Below are 15,659 nucleotides of genomic sequence, written 5' to 3' on the forward strand. Positions count from 1 at the left end.
TGTGGTTTGAACCACATAACAGGCAGCCAAAAGCCTTTCTGGTCTGTCAACAGCACAAATTCAAAAGTGAGTGTGGGGGGAAGTGGCCTTGATGGTGGTGATGGCAGAGGCAGCAGGGGCTTGCGGGGTCGACGGCCGGGCTGTCAGAGAGAGCTCATACGTATGGGATTATTGAAGGTAATGGAGATCAAATATTTTGATTGATGACATTTACAAAGCATTTATTAGGCTGGCAAGTGCTAATTTGACGTTGTGATTCCCTCTTCTTTCCCCTCCCTCCCCCCTTAATTTTGGATCTCCGTCTTCTGCTTAGAAGCACCCTTCAGCAAATTTTGATTTCAGGTATTAAAGAGGACATATCAGCCAGTAACGAGTCCTTGATCTCTTCATTAATGTACAAGCTCTCTGCGGGCCATTTCCATTCATGAAGTATTTTCCTGACGCGGGTGTGCGTACAGATCCCCGGGAAAGGAGCGCTTGTTTTCTGTGCGGGGTCCCAGTGTTGCAGCCCTCCCAGAGAGCCTCGTGCGACTGGGACTCAGTGTATAGGACCTGCGCAGGCTCGGGGGCTTGGAAAGGCCTCTTTTCATGGTCTCGCCTCCTAATTTCTTTCACAGAGGTAAGCCTCCTTTGCAGTGGACAAACTTTGACCCTTTGGAATTCCTGGAAGAGTTAAAGAAAATAAACTATCAAGTGGACAGCTGGGAGGAAATGCTGAATAAGGCCGAAGTTGGTCATGGTTACATGGACCGGCCCTGCCTCAACCCGGCTGATCCAGACTGCCCCGCCACAGCCCCCAACAAAAACGCAACCAAAGTGAGTACAGTCGTGGATTCTTCTCCTGGGGGCTGAGAGAAAAGCTTGGTGTCTCCCCCTCATTCCTAGTCCTATTATTTTCATTTTTAAGATGTGATTCTCAACGACCTTTTTTTGTCTACGGAGCTAAGTTTGTTTGTAGAGCTAAATTTTGCTGTAAGATTTGCCGTACGCCTCTCATTAGCCTTGTTATTAATGTTCCCTCTGAAACAAACAAGCCCTTAATGCACTGGATTTTAACAAGGCATGTGACCTGCCTACTAATTCCCGTAATTATGTGGCTGTCTTTTTATTTTAGCCTCTTGATGTGGCCCTTGTTTTGAGTGGTGGATGCCATGGATTATCCAGAAAGTATATGCACTGGCAGGAGGAGCTGATTGTGGGTGGCACAGTCAAGAACAGCACTGGGAAGCTGGTCAGGTAATCCAGCACATGGAGGGAAAATCCAAGCCATCTATTCTTGTCCTTTCCTTTCCTCCTGCTGTCCGCAAGTGTACTTGTACTAATACTTAGCTGTTATCCTAGCGAGCCGTCTGGTGTAATCGAATATTAGGAAATATTAGTGGACCAGACCAGCTCGAAAAACCACCATGTGGGGAATTTTTCAAGAGGGGATTTGTTGTTTTCATCGGGACCGTAGTTAGTGACTGTAGGATTTTAGAAGATCTATGATGTAGAAAATGGGGGCAAGTGTAAAGCGGGCCAACAACAGTGGTCATAGCAAGTAGGGTGCCGTGGTATGAGCTAAGCACTGTCGCAGACTGACCAACACCTGACGGCCGAACGAGAATTCTCCTCTGTGCGGTGGACTTGCGACTCCGCTCAGTCAAGCGTCGGGCTCTCCGTCTGACATCTCCCTCAGGAGAGCCGTCGGCTGGGATTTCTGCACAGGCGAGCGTGCAGTGCCGAGCCCAGCGTATCTGGTCAAGCTATCTACTCCCCTAGCCTTCCTGTTTCACTGAATAGAAACTGAGAAAGGAAATTGCTTATTAATTTAATTTTGGGGTATATCTGTAAAAGGTGTGTAAGGTTACACCTTTAATATGGTACATCCATCTATTAAATAAAATAACCATCCAGGTCCTGTTTAATGGAAACATGTGCTCACGTACAAGGAGAGAATAGTCGAGAGTGAGGTGGGGAGCGCGTTCGGGATTGTAAGCAGTGAGAGCAACTTCTGGGAATGCTGATGTCATGTCTTTGCCACGCTGTCACAGTGCCCACGCCCTGCAGACCATGTTTCAGTTAATGACGCCCAAGCAAATGTACGAGCACTTCAAGGGGTACGAGTATGTCTCACACATCAACTGGAACGAGGACAAGGCAGCGGCCATCCTGGAGGCCTGGCAGAGGACGTACGTGGAGGTAAATCGGCGGCATTCCGACACCCACCTTTGAATCTGGGTACAAACCCCTAAGTTACTACGTACGTCGTTGTCACTATGTTTTAAAACTTTTTTTTTTCCATTAGAATCTATTTTCAAAACAAATTGTCATTTTGGGGACCTGGTAGGGTGAAAACTTTTTTCCTTTCCCGGCTATGGAAAACCTTCATGTCTAGGTGATGGCTGATTCTAATTGGGACGCCTGAGACGTTTCGAGTAACCAGCTGTGAACTCCAGAGCAAAGGCGTAACAGTGTTTAAAACAACACTGGGTTAGCAAGAAAAAGTGTCTGGAAAACATTAGCAAAGCATAGAATCTGTTCACAGCTGCAGGCCCCTTGGTTAGGTCATGTGACAGGAGCTGGCCTTTGTTTCCCAAGCTGTGACCTCTACTGAGCTGCATGTGACCTTTTAAAAGTGGCCAGCAAACGAAGGGGGAGGAGTGGCCCCAAGAATGAGTTGTTTTGGCCTAGGGGGGAGCTGGTGGGACCGCAGATCTGTTGTACAGTCGCGGAGAGAAGGGCAGTGTTGGGGACAGAGTATGTGGCGGCGCCGTGGGCGTCATGACACCGGCTAGCCGAGGCACCACATTCTCGCCTGATGCACAGTGGCCTTCGTTGTCCTGGGCCCGGGCCATTTCGCATCAGACCAAGTTCAAACCCGAATCATGTAGAACTCTTTTTAGTGCGTTAGAAAAAAGTGAGGGTTGAGTGGAGGGGACACGTCCCCCGAGGCCTGTGCTATTGAAGCCCATTGGGGCTTTCATTCCATTTGGGACTTTGTGTTGTGACCACAGGTGGTTCATCAAAGTGTCACTCCGAACTCCACTCAGCAGGTGCTTTCCTTTACCACGACGACCCTGGACGACATCCTGAAGTCCTTCTCCGATGTCAGTGTCATCCGAGTGGCCAGCGGCTACCTACTGATGGTAACAGTCAATTCAGTTCTCCTGGGGGGCGGGTAAGGGAGAGTTGGTTTGGTTTTTAGTTTTTATCTTTCCATGACCGCTCCTGCTTTTTAACTGCTCTTAACACACACGTGCATCCAAGAGAGAGAGAGCTCGGCTTCGTAACGATTTTAAAAGTGGTCGTGTAAAGCACTTTCTCCCATTTGCGGTTTGCCCATCTTTGACTCGTATCATTTCGTGTGATGTCTGTAATGTAAATTGTTGTTGGATTTAATAAGTTCTACCTTTTGATTTGGGGTGACGGGTGGGGGAAAACATTAGAATCCTTACACATTCTAATGTTTGGCTTTTGTTTTGTGTCTCCCCCTCCCTGTTTCCCCCTCCTCATTCCTTCACCTGCCCCCCACCCCGTTGTTCTGCTCGCAGCTTGCCTATGCCTGTTTAACCATGCTGCGCTGGGACTGCTCCAAGTCCCAGGGTGCCGTGGGGCTGGCTGGCGTCCTGTTGGTTGCACTGTCAGTGGCTGCAGGATTGGGCCTGTGCTCATTGATCGGGATTTCCTTTAACGCTGCAACAACTCAGGTACTAAAGGAGCCATCCATCCACTGTTTGTTGACAAACACCCCTCCCCGGGCTTCGCCCAGCGACCTCCTATGTGTCCGTGTCACCTACAGGGTCTTCCGGCCTTTGCCACCAGGATATCACACTTCAGGGGGGGTATTGTCTCAAAGTGGAGCGCTCAGCAGTGGGTGGAAGGTCTGCACGGGCTTGTTGATGGTAGAGAGGCTTCACTTATCAGTGCAGTGAAGACCATTCATTAGAGCCACGGTTCTCCAACTTGAGTGTGCAGTAGAGTCACCTGGAGGGCTGCTGACACCTCTGACTGCTGGTCCCTCCCCCAGAGTTTCTAATTACTGGTTCTCCATGATGCCGGTCCAGGGATCATGCTCTGAGAACCACTGCTTTTGATGAGTTAGCTTCCTTCTCATTTATAGGCTTAAAAAAAAATAGTGGAGCTTAAAAATAGAAATGGACAAGACCTCCTATGAGCTAAAATGGCTCGATCTGGGGAATTTTAACCCTCAGAACTAGATTCTTCACAGTGAGCTAACGTAAGCTCTCCTTGGGTTAGCTGCTAGGGGCGATGTTCTCAATGGCTCTAGAATGATCCGAATTGGACCTTACGTGTCTAATGTGCTGCCCTTTGTGTTCGCTGCAGGTTTTGCCGTTTCTTGCTCTTGGCGTTGGTGTGGACGATGTTTTCCTTCTGGCACATGCATTTAGTGAGACAGGACAGAATAAAAGAATCCCTTTTGAGGTAATAGAAAAACAAAAGAAGAAAGCTTTGGGGCCAGCCCAAATCCCTTCTGTTCTTGAGTATTTCTCCTTTAATTTTCTTTAATCTGGCCTAGTAAATATTTTAGTCCCAAGTCAATGACGTGTTACTGGCTCTAAATAAGTAAAAGAAATCAGAAGGATCTCAGAACACTTATTCCAAAGCCCATATTTTCTTTTCTGGGTTTTTTCGTTGGGTTTTTTGGTCACTTTGTCCCCATCTGCCCTATCCCCTCAACACACACCTTTTTAATCTTAAAAATTTACTTCCGTCACTGTCTTGCAGCTCTGTGCTTTGGATGTGGTAGCCAGGAACAACGGGGATCGTCGTGGGGGTAGCAGGACTGCGGGGATAGTCGTGAAAATGTGTTCGATGCCAGTGTCAGGGGGTGGGCAGAGAGCCCTTTCTTAGACCATGATGTCAGCGTGATAAACTACCTGTTGTCTCACTGTCGTGTATTTGAACTGCTGGCACGATCTGTGATCTGGGGGGACCCTGTGCTGTGCAGTTCTCAGCACTGTGGTTTCTCATCCTCAGGACAGGACTGGAGAATGCCTCAAGCGTACGGGAGCCAGTGTGGCCCTCACGTCCATCAGCAATGTCACAGCCTTCTTTATGGCCGCACTGATCCCCATTCCCGCCCTGCGAGCCTTCTCCCTCCAGGTGAGTTTGCAGTGATGACATCTGGGGCGAGCCCCGCGTGGATGCCGAGCGTCCCGTCTCCCGTTCTCCACTAACGTGCTCACGGTACTGTTGCCGTGGAGACAAGTGGCAGGTCCGCATCTGGGGCTCTTCTGGGTGGAAGCAGCAACCCTGACATGCCCTCTAAAATACATCCCAGGGCTCTTCCCCTCCTTTCAGTCCTAGAGCCCAGATGCCTGGGGCCTGGGTATCCCCATGACTTGGTGCTTTAGGGAGTGGCCCTTCCCTTCATAGTTAGACTAAAATGACACCAGGGCCACTCCGTGTAGGATGCTGAGAAGCCCCTGTTCCAGGTAACCAGAAGTCCTCTGGTGTCATCCACAGTGCAGTCAGCTCTTGGCTGTCCCTGCTTCTAAATCCAACTTGGTTTCTGTGCTTAATCCCCTTGCCACTTGACCACCTCAGCCTCAGCACCCACCCTCTCTCTTTCCCTAAAGCAGCCCCAACACAAGGCAGTTGTACAGAGCAGACCTCATTCACCAACAGGAAGAAGTTGCAGTATAGACCAGGCTAAGCGATAACTTACAACTGAGTACGGCTGACCCTTGAGTAGCATGGAGTTTGGGGATGCTGACAGCCCATCTGCACAGTCAGATCTTCATATAACTTTGGACTCCCCCAAAACTTACCCACTAATAGCAGCTGTTGACCGGAAGCCTTACTGAAAACATAAACAGTCAATTAACAGATAGTTTCTATGCTACATGTGTTATAAACTGTATTCTTACAACAAAGTAAGCTGGGGGAAAATGTTATTAAAATCATAAGGAAGAGAAAATACTTTCAGAGTGCTGCACTGTATTTATTGGAAACAGCCTCTAAGTGGGCCTGTGCAGCTCAAACCTGTGGTGTTCGAGGGTCCGCCGCATCAGCTTCCTCCGTGCCGACGTATTGGCCATTCGCTGCCTGCAGGGCGTTTGTTGGTGGGCCCTCGCTTGCCACCTCCTTCTTTAGTTCCTCCATAGTCTCTTCCATCCCTTCCTTCTTCTTCTGGTCTCCTACTCCCCTCTCAGGCAACACAAGAAAAGTCAAATTCTTCTGCTTTCCTTCTGCACAGCACTTTGGCTCCTGCATTGTTCTGCTCTCTCTTCCCAAACCAGGCCCTTCCGCACCTAGAGGCCACCAAGATATTTTTTTTTTGCACAGAGAGCCAGCTTACATGAACGGGAAGAATGGAGAGCTCCCTAGGCTGGGGACCCAGCTCTGGTCCATTCTGTGCTCGGCCTGGAGCGCTGGCGTGGCTTCTGCAGCTGCTTGAAACTCAAAGGAATCCTAAAATCGGCCAGTACAGCAGATGAGGAAAGCTAACTGACCAGTTTGGGATGCGGGCTTCATAAGCCCCAAATGGTTTCAGGTTTTGGTATCGCAAAGATGTTATTGAAGTTTTATGAATTAAATTCAAATTTTACAGTTTCAGCTCTTTTCCAGAAGAGGAGCGGTGGCTCCCCCCCCTTTCCTTTTCTCTTACAGTGTGATGTGTAATTTATGAGATGGCCAGGTTTTTAAGGGAAACTACTTTTGGTGTCACTTTTTTTTTTTTTTTTTTTGAGAGGGAGGGGGCAGGGGCAGAGGGAGAAGGAGAGAGAGAATCTTAAGCGGGCTCTACACCCAGCGTGGGGCCTCATTTCACGACCCTGACCTCATCACCTGAGCCAAAACCAAGAGCTGGGGTCGCTTATCCCACTGAGCCACACAGGCGCCCCTTGGTGTCACTTTGTAAGCTGTTGTTACATCCCGCTTCTTCCTACAGCTTACTCTTGTTAATCACCAAAAGGTGATTGTGACCAGGAAGAGAAACCGACAAATCACAAATTAGGCTTCTCTTTCTTCTTTCGTCAACACGCGTGGCTCCTTTGGAGTCTTCACGTTTGAATTTCATTTCACCAATGGCTGATGCAGACCGGAGCAGCTAATGACCCAGCTCTGTTTGGGACACTAGACTTACTTAACATTTAGTGTAAGATAGAACATGAGGAAAGATTTTTGTGCCAGTCGCTGCGACCACCACCACCCCCCAAAAGAAAAATACTAAAAAATGAAAATAATGAAGGGTTTATTGAAATATCTAAAAGTAGAAGTATTAAGTGAATTGATGAATAAAGTTCAACAACTGAAGTGCAGGGAAATGAAACTATATCCATTTAACTGCTGAACTGCTCAGAGATGGGGAAGATAAGTGAGAGGTGCCCGCTGAAGTACCGGTACAGGCGCAGTTCTGGAATGCCTTTTTGCACGGGCATCTGCACACCCACCTGTGGTCTCCCGCTCTTGCTGCACATTCATACCGCAGATGCCGGTGTTGAGAAATTGTCCCCCTCCTCCAACAGTGGGGCCCTCTCCCGCCTCTCTCCTTTTCCGCTTGCCTTTTTCTCGCTGCTCTTTATTTCTCCTTCATCTCTTCTTGTCTCTCTCTCTCATTTTCTCCTCTCCTCTCTCAGTACACACTGATGATTCATCAAGGCATACTCTCCTTTAATGATATCCTATGGTGTGGTGGTCTGAAAAGCTACATGAGTTTTCCTTACGCCTTTTAGAAAATCCAGTACGCTAAAGTTCTCCCAAGGTAAGCACCTTACCGAGACGAAATAAGTACTGTGGGTTTTGCATTTCTATTCCAAGCCCCTGGGGTACCACTTTAGAAAATTGAGGACTTCCAGGAGTCCTCATTTATTAAAGACTGGCTTCCCATAATACTGGCTCATTGTCTATCAAAAAAAAAAAAAAAAAAAAAAACTAACAAAACCAAGGAAAAGGAAAGGAAAAAAAAGAAAATGTAAGAAGAGAGAGAATGTGCCATGATTTCTGCAGTAGTCATCAGAAATTTACCCTGGTTTCCTTTTAAATATATTGACGTTCAAAGTCAATCGTGATGCAGCTTCTCTTTCCTTTAGTGAACTGTGTGAAGCTGTGCCTCTGGGTCTGTTTGTGTTGGTGTTTCCAGGGTGCCATAGATTAAGCCTCAAAAGAAAGAGACCCACAGCGCTTCTGTCCAGTAATAAATCCATATTAATTTAGGATTTTTCTTTGCGGAACTTTTCCAATTATCTAACTTTACCAAAATAAATAGGCCTTTTTTCCCCCCAAAGAAACCATCTTAGACTTCCTTGTCAATCTCCATCCATCTGTCCAAATGCCACCTCCATACCAGAAAGCAGGGGCACCATCTAATTCTTGGGGAACCAGTGCCCTGCACTGGGGCTTTGCTGGTAACTGAATGGTGTTTGTTCCTCAATGGAAGCTCCCAGAACGGAATGCCGTATTGTTCCACACAGTAAGGAGGTCTAGATGAGGGCCCTCTGGGCAGGGTCAGTTTGTCCCTGTGCTCTGCAAGTGTCTCAGCAGGGCCCCATGGATATTCCGCTGGGTGGGGGGAACACAGAGGATGGGGACATTTCCTTCAAGCACAGTAATTAGAATTGATTGACAGTGCAAATCATCCCTGTCATCTTTTCAGATTTTCTTACAAGGTCTTAAACCCCCCTTTGTGCCAGCAGTGACACTGGTCCCTTGCTGAGAGGTCATTGCCGCTTGTTGGTTTTTACTGTTTGGGTGCCCTTGAATGGGACGTTGAAGTTGTGCCATTTTCGTGTCAGAATATGTTCTCCCTGTGTGTGCAATATGCCCCTTGACGGTGAGCGTGGACAAGATGCTACACTTCGAGTCTGAGGGTTCTTCACGTCCTCCACGGATGCCTCCGGGGGTTAAAGCTGATGTCAGACGCGTCCCCCAGCCACCGTGGAAGCCTTGGGGCTGTTCCTTCCAGAGCACTGGGGCCACTTGAGTTCCTCATCCTCAGGACCTGTTGTCCAGAGTGAGGTGCCCGGGAGTGTTCGTCTGCATCCCACCCCCGAATTCTAAACATTCCTATAATAGAAAGAAAAGCTGAAAGGATTCCACCTCCAGGATTAAATTTTCTTGAAAAATCTCCTGAGAATCAGACCCATCGCTGCCAGCACGCCTGTGGTCACATTGGTCAGGAGCCCCGACCCAGCCCGTGTCCATCCCCTCAGGAGGTGGCCAGGTGACAAGAACTCCCAGGTCTCAGTCAGGCTGAGGGCTTTGACATCAAGCCTGGGTTTGAATTCGATTTACTCAGTAACCACAGGCGGGTGCCCATCCTTTTCCGCTTTGGAGTCTGTTAGGTATTAGTGTCAACAGTGATGATGGCTGTCCTGGTGGCTGTGGGATCAATGAATCATGTATTAACTATCTGGTCTCCCATGACTCCCCCTTTCTCCGCCCCCAACAGAATTCTAGGTCTCCCTCTCAGACACAGCTTGTCAAGTTCCTTCACGCGGCACATCCTCCCTGGCCCCACCAGAGTCCTGTTTTTGTCTTCTGCACCTCCCTGAGCACCTGCCTTGACCACCTTCCTCCCTCCCCCCCCCCACACCCCCACCTGGGTACTCTTCCCCCTCTGGGCTGCTCTGGAACACTGCGCAAACTTTTATTACTACATTGATTAGCCTGAATTGTAGTTTGTTTATGGGTCTGGCTGTGTTGGTCCTTGAGAACAGGGTTTTTGTCTTACTTCTCTCTGTGTCTCCAGTACCCAGCTCCGCATCCTCCCCTTTCTAAGTATTTGTCTCTAAGATGAATCCTCTAGTCAAAATAATGATTTTCATATTAAAACAAGCCAATCCGGCAGGACTTTAAAGACCATTCAATAGAGTGGTTAAGTTCACAGATTTCATGTATTTCCAGTTGATGGGGAATTTCAAAGCAGACTAAGAAGAGAGGGGTTCAGTAGTTTTTAGAAGGAGACTCTTGATGATTTTTTGGTTTTGTAGACTTGACAGGAAATTAATTATTGAAAGGTACCCTTCCAGACCTCAGCCTTGCTCTTTCACTTGAGCATAAATACACAATCATTATCAGAAGCCCTTTGCAAAGTTCTCTTCTGATTCTGTTAGGTATCCATTATAAGCAGGTTTTTTCTCACCCGGAGACATTTACCCAGTTGGAGGACATTTTAGAACTAAGTAGGTCTTTGGAAAACTTCCAGAGACTTTTTAATTTTCAAAAACTTTTCTGATGATTTCTTGGTTACTTAGCATTCCAGTTGAATTTTTTTTTTCATTGTGCCGCTTCTCTCCATTCCTGTCTGAATGGGAGAGCCCTTTCAACTGTCCTCTGTTGACTTTCCCCTATTAACAGCCCAATTGTGTAATTTTTACTAGGTCAGCAGGAGATTTGCCAAAGCACTCCAGAATCTAGCCCCATGTTTATTCTAGGTTATGGAGTGACTTTTGAATCTGTACTTATTTATTCTGCATACTATAATCACACACAGGAATTTCTTTCTGCCTTACTCTCCTTGACCTTTTCTGTTACTGTGCTCGCACACCCCACAGGCTACTCCAGAGGCTATTTGGAATGTGCCTATTAAAAACCTCAGGGGACGTGTTGGAAATTTTATTTCATGTTTTAAAGGTGACATTTTGATATACCCAATCCACTTTACGTATAAATATTCTGAGTATAAAATCAGAGTTGCGTGAAACTCTTAGAAATGTTCTGAAAGGGGAATGTTTGTTTTCAATTAAAACGTCTCAAGTATATTCTGTATTCGGCCTTTGTAGATTTGGGTTGGTTAGGTTGCCAGCAAGACGCTCATTTCTTTCCTGTATTTGTACATCATGGGTTCATGAAATTCTAAGAGATGGAAAGGATCAGAATGATGGGGCTTGTTCTTGTCAAATGGTCTCTTAATGATGGAAGAGCAGCAAAATGATGAGAAACTCCAACATCTATTTCCAGTTTTAACACTTCAGTAGGGAATTGAAAGAAAGATATTGTTTAAAACCTCTTTTATTTTCAGAGCAGTCCTCTGACTGGGAGGAGACATATTGGTGACCTCTACTGGTTTTTTTTTTTTTTTTTTTCCTGCTTCTAGGCGGCTGTCGTAGTGGTATTCAATTTTGCTATGGTTCTGCTCATTTTTCCTGCGATTCTCAGCATGGATTTGTATCGACGTGAGGACAGGAGATTGGATATTTTCTGCTGTTTTACAAGGTACAATTTCATGAGCTGCTGTGGCCTTTATTTGTTGGGTTCAGAGTGGTAGGTTTAGAGAACTTTGTAGTCTGTAGACTCGAAAGTAAATGCAGTTAACAGGGCTTGCACCAGTGTGATGGAGGCAGAGGAGATAACGGATGGAAGGTGCGTTGTTGGGGATGTCTAGTCACCGAGGCTCTCCCCTCCCCTGACTAAAGCCTCGCAGCTCCGGCACATTCACAATTTCTGTGTGGATCACTTCGGCGGATTATTGGGAGTGTGTCATATCTCTTGTTGATTCAGGCAGAACAAAGGTTTGAAAACCAACCATCCAGAAAAAATACAGCCCTTTGGGTGTTGTGGGGTTTTGGGGGGAGGGGTTGTGTGTTTCTTAGGAATTGTGCTTTGAAAGGGGTTCATCCGCATGTAACTTGATTTTGCCAAAAATTCAGGATCAGCCATCCATTTGGCCTCATTTGACTTACTCGTGTCTATGTCCAGATGGTTAAATCAGGTGATGTTTGTGGAGCTCAACAGTATGATATTTTTCTTCTGAATTAGAGCTATGTAAAATGGGTACTGTCAGTCACTGGCAAAAATGAAAGCACTGTTTCCTTGTTTCAGTATACCATTGCAACATATTTTCCCCTCTCAGCCCCTGCGTCAGCAGAGTGATTCAGGTCGAACCTCAGGCCTACACGGAGACTCACGATAACACCCGCTACAGCCCCCCACCCCCCTACAGCAGCCACAGCTTCGCCCATGAAACCCAGATCACCATGCAGTCCACAGTGCAGCTCCGCACAGAGTACGACCCCCACACGCACGTGTACTACACCACTGCTGAGCCGCGCTCCGAGATCTCTGTGCAGCCCGTCACCATGACCCAGGATACCCTCAGCTGCCAGAGCCCAGAAAGCACCAGCTCCACGAGGGACCTGCTCTCCCAGTTCTCCGACTCCAGCCTCCACTGCCTTGAGCCCCCTTGCACCAAGTGGACACTTTCATCTTTTGCTGAGAAACACTATGCTCCTTTCCTCTTGAAACCAAAAGCCAAGGTAATCTACCAAAACAGAAGATTCTTCCTGTCTTCAAGAAATAACAAAACAGCCTCCTTTGGAATTCATCAGGTTGCTTCTTTGGGTGTGACTTATTTTGGGGCCCCTAAAAGTCAGCACATTTATCATGCGGGGCCATTGTAATGAGCTCATCTTCTACAGGAGTGAATCTCTATGTAGCCAATGTGTCTGTGAATTTAGATCAACTCCTAACATTTTAAACATTTTATTTTTCATAAGCTTGTTTTAAAATGTGATTACTATGATTACTTTTTTCCCCTCTGGAGAATGCTTCATCAGGGCCATTGTAGGGGTTAAAGTGAGGTCTGAACCGAACAGCTTGCTTTTGTCAAGGGAGAGTTAGTCTTGTCCTCTGGCTCTGATCTTGTGCCTCTTACTGTGTTACAGGTCGTGGTGATCTTCCTTTTCCTGGGCTTGCTGGGGGTCAGCCTTTATGGGACCACCCGAGTGCGCGATGGGCTGGACCTTACGGACATTGTGCCTCGGGAAACCAGAGAATATGACTTTATTGCTGCACAATTCAAATACTTTTCTTTCTACAACATGTATATAGTCACCCAGAAAGCAGACTACCCAAATATCCAGCACTTACTTTACGACCTTCACAAGAGTTTCAGCAATGTGAAGTATGTCATGTTGGAAGAAAATAAACAGCTTCCCAAAATGTGGCTGCACTACTTCAGAGACTGGCTCCAAGGTGAGGTGCTGCTGGAGGGTGTTCGCCCTTTGTAAACTTTCGCCATTCGGTCTTTGGTATGTTCAGCTTCCACAAGTTCCCTTTGTTCACTTTATTAAAGTGTTAGATTATAGCGTAACACTGACATGTTTCATTGACTTCTAAGCGTTGCTTAAAATTCTTATATAGACTGCTTCTGGGGCAGCCTCCCAAATCTGGCTTTTACCTATAAAATGATGCCAACAATTCAAACGGGGGACTCGGGAACTTCTATAAGAATTTACGGGTGCACATTAGGAAATGGGAAAGTGTGTTATAAAATAGGGAGCTGGATGCTTGTAATGTTCTTTTTTGGGACGGTGGTGTGTTTGATGATCAAGTGAAATCAGAGTGTCGATGGAATTTCTAGACCGGCTTATTGACAAATTATGGCCTTACTACAAGTCAATTTTGTATCATTTGTGAATAGGGTGTAAAAGTCCATATTTTGACCACCTTTTGATTTGGCATATGAAATAAACTTATCAACGCTTAATCATATCTCATGGTATTTCATAAATAATCAAATTCTGCTTCAAGATGCCTTTCTTTAGCTTGTTACCTTGTCCTTAGAAACATTTCTAGGAAATAGTAGTCAACTGGAGGGAAAAAAATGGCTTAAATTTGCTCCTAACTGCTGACTGAATATGAATGTATTCAGTGATTCCAAGAACATCTGTTCATTTATTCCATGTTGACACATGCAAAGTGAAGTGGGGAATCAAGATAATTATCCACACAATTCAGGCAAAAATGCTTTTACTGAAACACCCAAATAATTATGGCCCCAACATTTTTTGGCTTAAGTTATCCAAATGATTGTCTTAATTCCCCACTTAATTAGACTTGTTTAAACACAGATTTGAGTGCCTTTTTTGGTCTTGAGTCAATACACTTGTATGTAAAGATTAAGCAGCCAATTTCCCTGCGAGTTTGCATGAAATGGTAAACAACTTGAGTTCGACTGAAAATTCTTCAATACAGTTTCTGGCCTTGACTTCTGTTGCTAGAATTTTGTTCATACGTGTATACCAGATTTGACCTCTTCTTTTAAAGAAGGCAAAGAGAACTACATGACGTTAATATTAGTTTTTTAACATGCTCCCGAGATTAACGTGAATTTGTTCCAAGTCTAATTTTTTACAGTAGTTTGGGAGGCTGTGTTTTTCAGAAAATGAGTCAAAACAGGACCAGACAGTTGAGAGATTCCCTGCTTTTCATCTTTCCCCTATTGGCCAAAGACATGCAAATAGCTTGCCACAAATGACAAAGAGATCTGCAGCGCTGCTATCTGAGCGAAGGAGGGTTATTGTAGACCTGATTTCAGTGTCTTCAGCCATTCCTTTGGACGCTCAATATGGCATGTTAGGCGGAGCTTGGGAAGAGGGCAGAGGGTATTGTCTCCAGGCAGTGGCGAGGGCTAACCTTTTTATAGCGTATTGTAAATTATCCCTACGCTTTCATCCCTTTAAAGACCTAAAGCAGTTGGATTTGAGAATCACAGTTTTTAAAGGTGCAATTGAATCATGTTGTTTTGATTGCTAAGTGACCAGTACCCACCTAGACCAAGTGAGACCCATTCATGCTCCCAAGTCGGGGTCCCAGCCAGCTCTAGAACTCTGCGTGTGACTCTTACGAGGTCCAGCACAGAGCACTAGACACCGAATGGCCAGATAATAGGACCGTCGGGCTGCCTAGACTGTTTTCAGGCCTGTCAAGTGGTTGAGTGGGTCTTTGAACACTTCCTGCAAGGAATCAGCTGTTCTTGAATTGTTCAAAAACATTTTGTGTGGCTGTTAAGTGTTGGGACCCTCATTGGTTTTCAGTAGAATTATCACTAAAAACCATGTCGTGCTATTGGTCTTTACCAACATTCCACTAGTTTGGTGAGGGTGGGGGGTGGTTAACTCACAAAAATATATAATAATAATAATATCACATGTCATCTTTAAACACACACGCAGGTAAGGCGAAGTTGCAGGTAAAAACCACACCGGGGATCGTGAACCAACGAGGTTCATTTGTTTTTCACACAGAATTATGCAGATAAAATTTAAATTAGTGTTTTCTTTTTAGGGTCCCTTATCAAAGAGAAATCGACCATTGGGATAAATAGCTCAGAACTTTTCCCTAGAAAATAATATTTAGTATAACATTTAAAATGAGAAAAGTTCTAGCTAAAACGTTTATGTTTTGGTGTAAAGTAGGTAAAATGTCACAAATTTTTTCTACCATGTACATGGGTTAGAATATAAAATGTTGGGGGCGCCTGGGTGGCACAGCGGTTAAGCGTCTGCCTTCGGCTCAGGGCGTGATCCCGGCGTTCTGGGATCGAGCCCCACATCAGGCTCCTCCGCTGGGAGCCTGCTTCTTCCTCTCCCACTCCCCCTGCTTGTGTTCCCTCTCTCGCTGGCTGTCTCTATCTCTGTCGAATAAATAAATAAAATCTTAAAAAAAAAAAAAAGGAATATAAAATGTTGGCCAAGGAGCGGTGGAGGCAAATCTGTGTCCATTTTGTGTGCATGTGCTCTTAGGCCAATCATCGTTACGTGAGCTTTTTGGTAACTAGTCAGAAAGTCAAGTAATCTAATTATAAGGACTTGGCTCTCTCATGAGGTCAATGACTACTTCTCGTTCGTGTTTGTATTGTAAGTACAGTGAATGGCGCAGGGAGGCTGGCAGCATCAGTGAGGAGTTGAACTGAGTTGCCCACAGGGTTGACC

The 15,659-nt window shown here is 45.9% G+C and overlaps 1 protein-coding gene across 1 annotated transcript in view; it reads left to right on the top strand.

The window, feature by feature from the left end:
* Window positions 1-15,659, top strand: part of PTCH1 (patched 1) — a 59,341-nt gene that overhangs the window by 25,424 nt on the left and 18,258 nt on the right. The window contains 10 exon segments of the mRNA XM_040620148.1: window positions 618-816; window positions 1,115-1,236; window positions 2,034-2,181; window positions 2,997-3,128; window positions 3,534-3,689; window positions 4,327-4,425; window positions 4,981-5,106; window positions 11,042-11,160; window positions 11,798-12,200; window positions 12,609-12,918. Of these exon segments, the coding sequence (XP_040476082.1) occupies window positions 618-816; window positions 1,115-1,236; window positions 2,034-2,181; window positions 2,997-3,128; window positions 3,534-3,689; window positions 4,327-4,425; window positions 4,981-5,106; window positions 11,042-11,160; window positions 11,798-12,200; window positions 12,609-12,918 (1,814 nt within the window).

Source organism: Ursus maritimus, unplaced genomic scaffold, assembly GCF_017311325.1.
Source record: "Ursus maritimus isolate PB19 unplaced genomic scaffold, ASM1731132v1 scaffold_34, whole genome shotgun sequence".
Classification (NCBI taxonomy): Eukaryota; Metazoa; Chordata; class Mammalia; order Carnivora; family Ursidae; genus Ursus; species Ursus maritimus.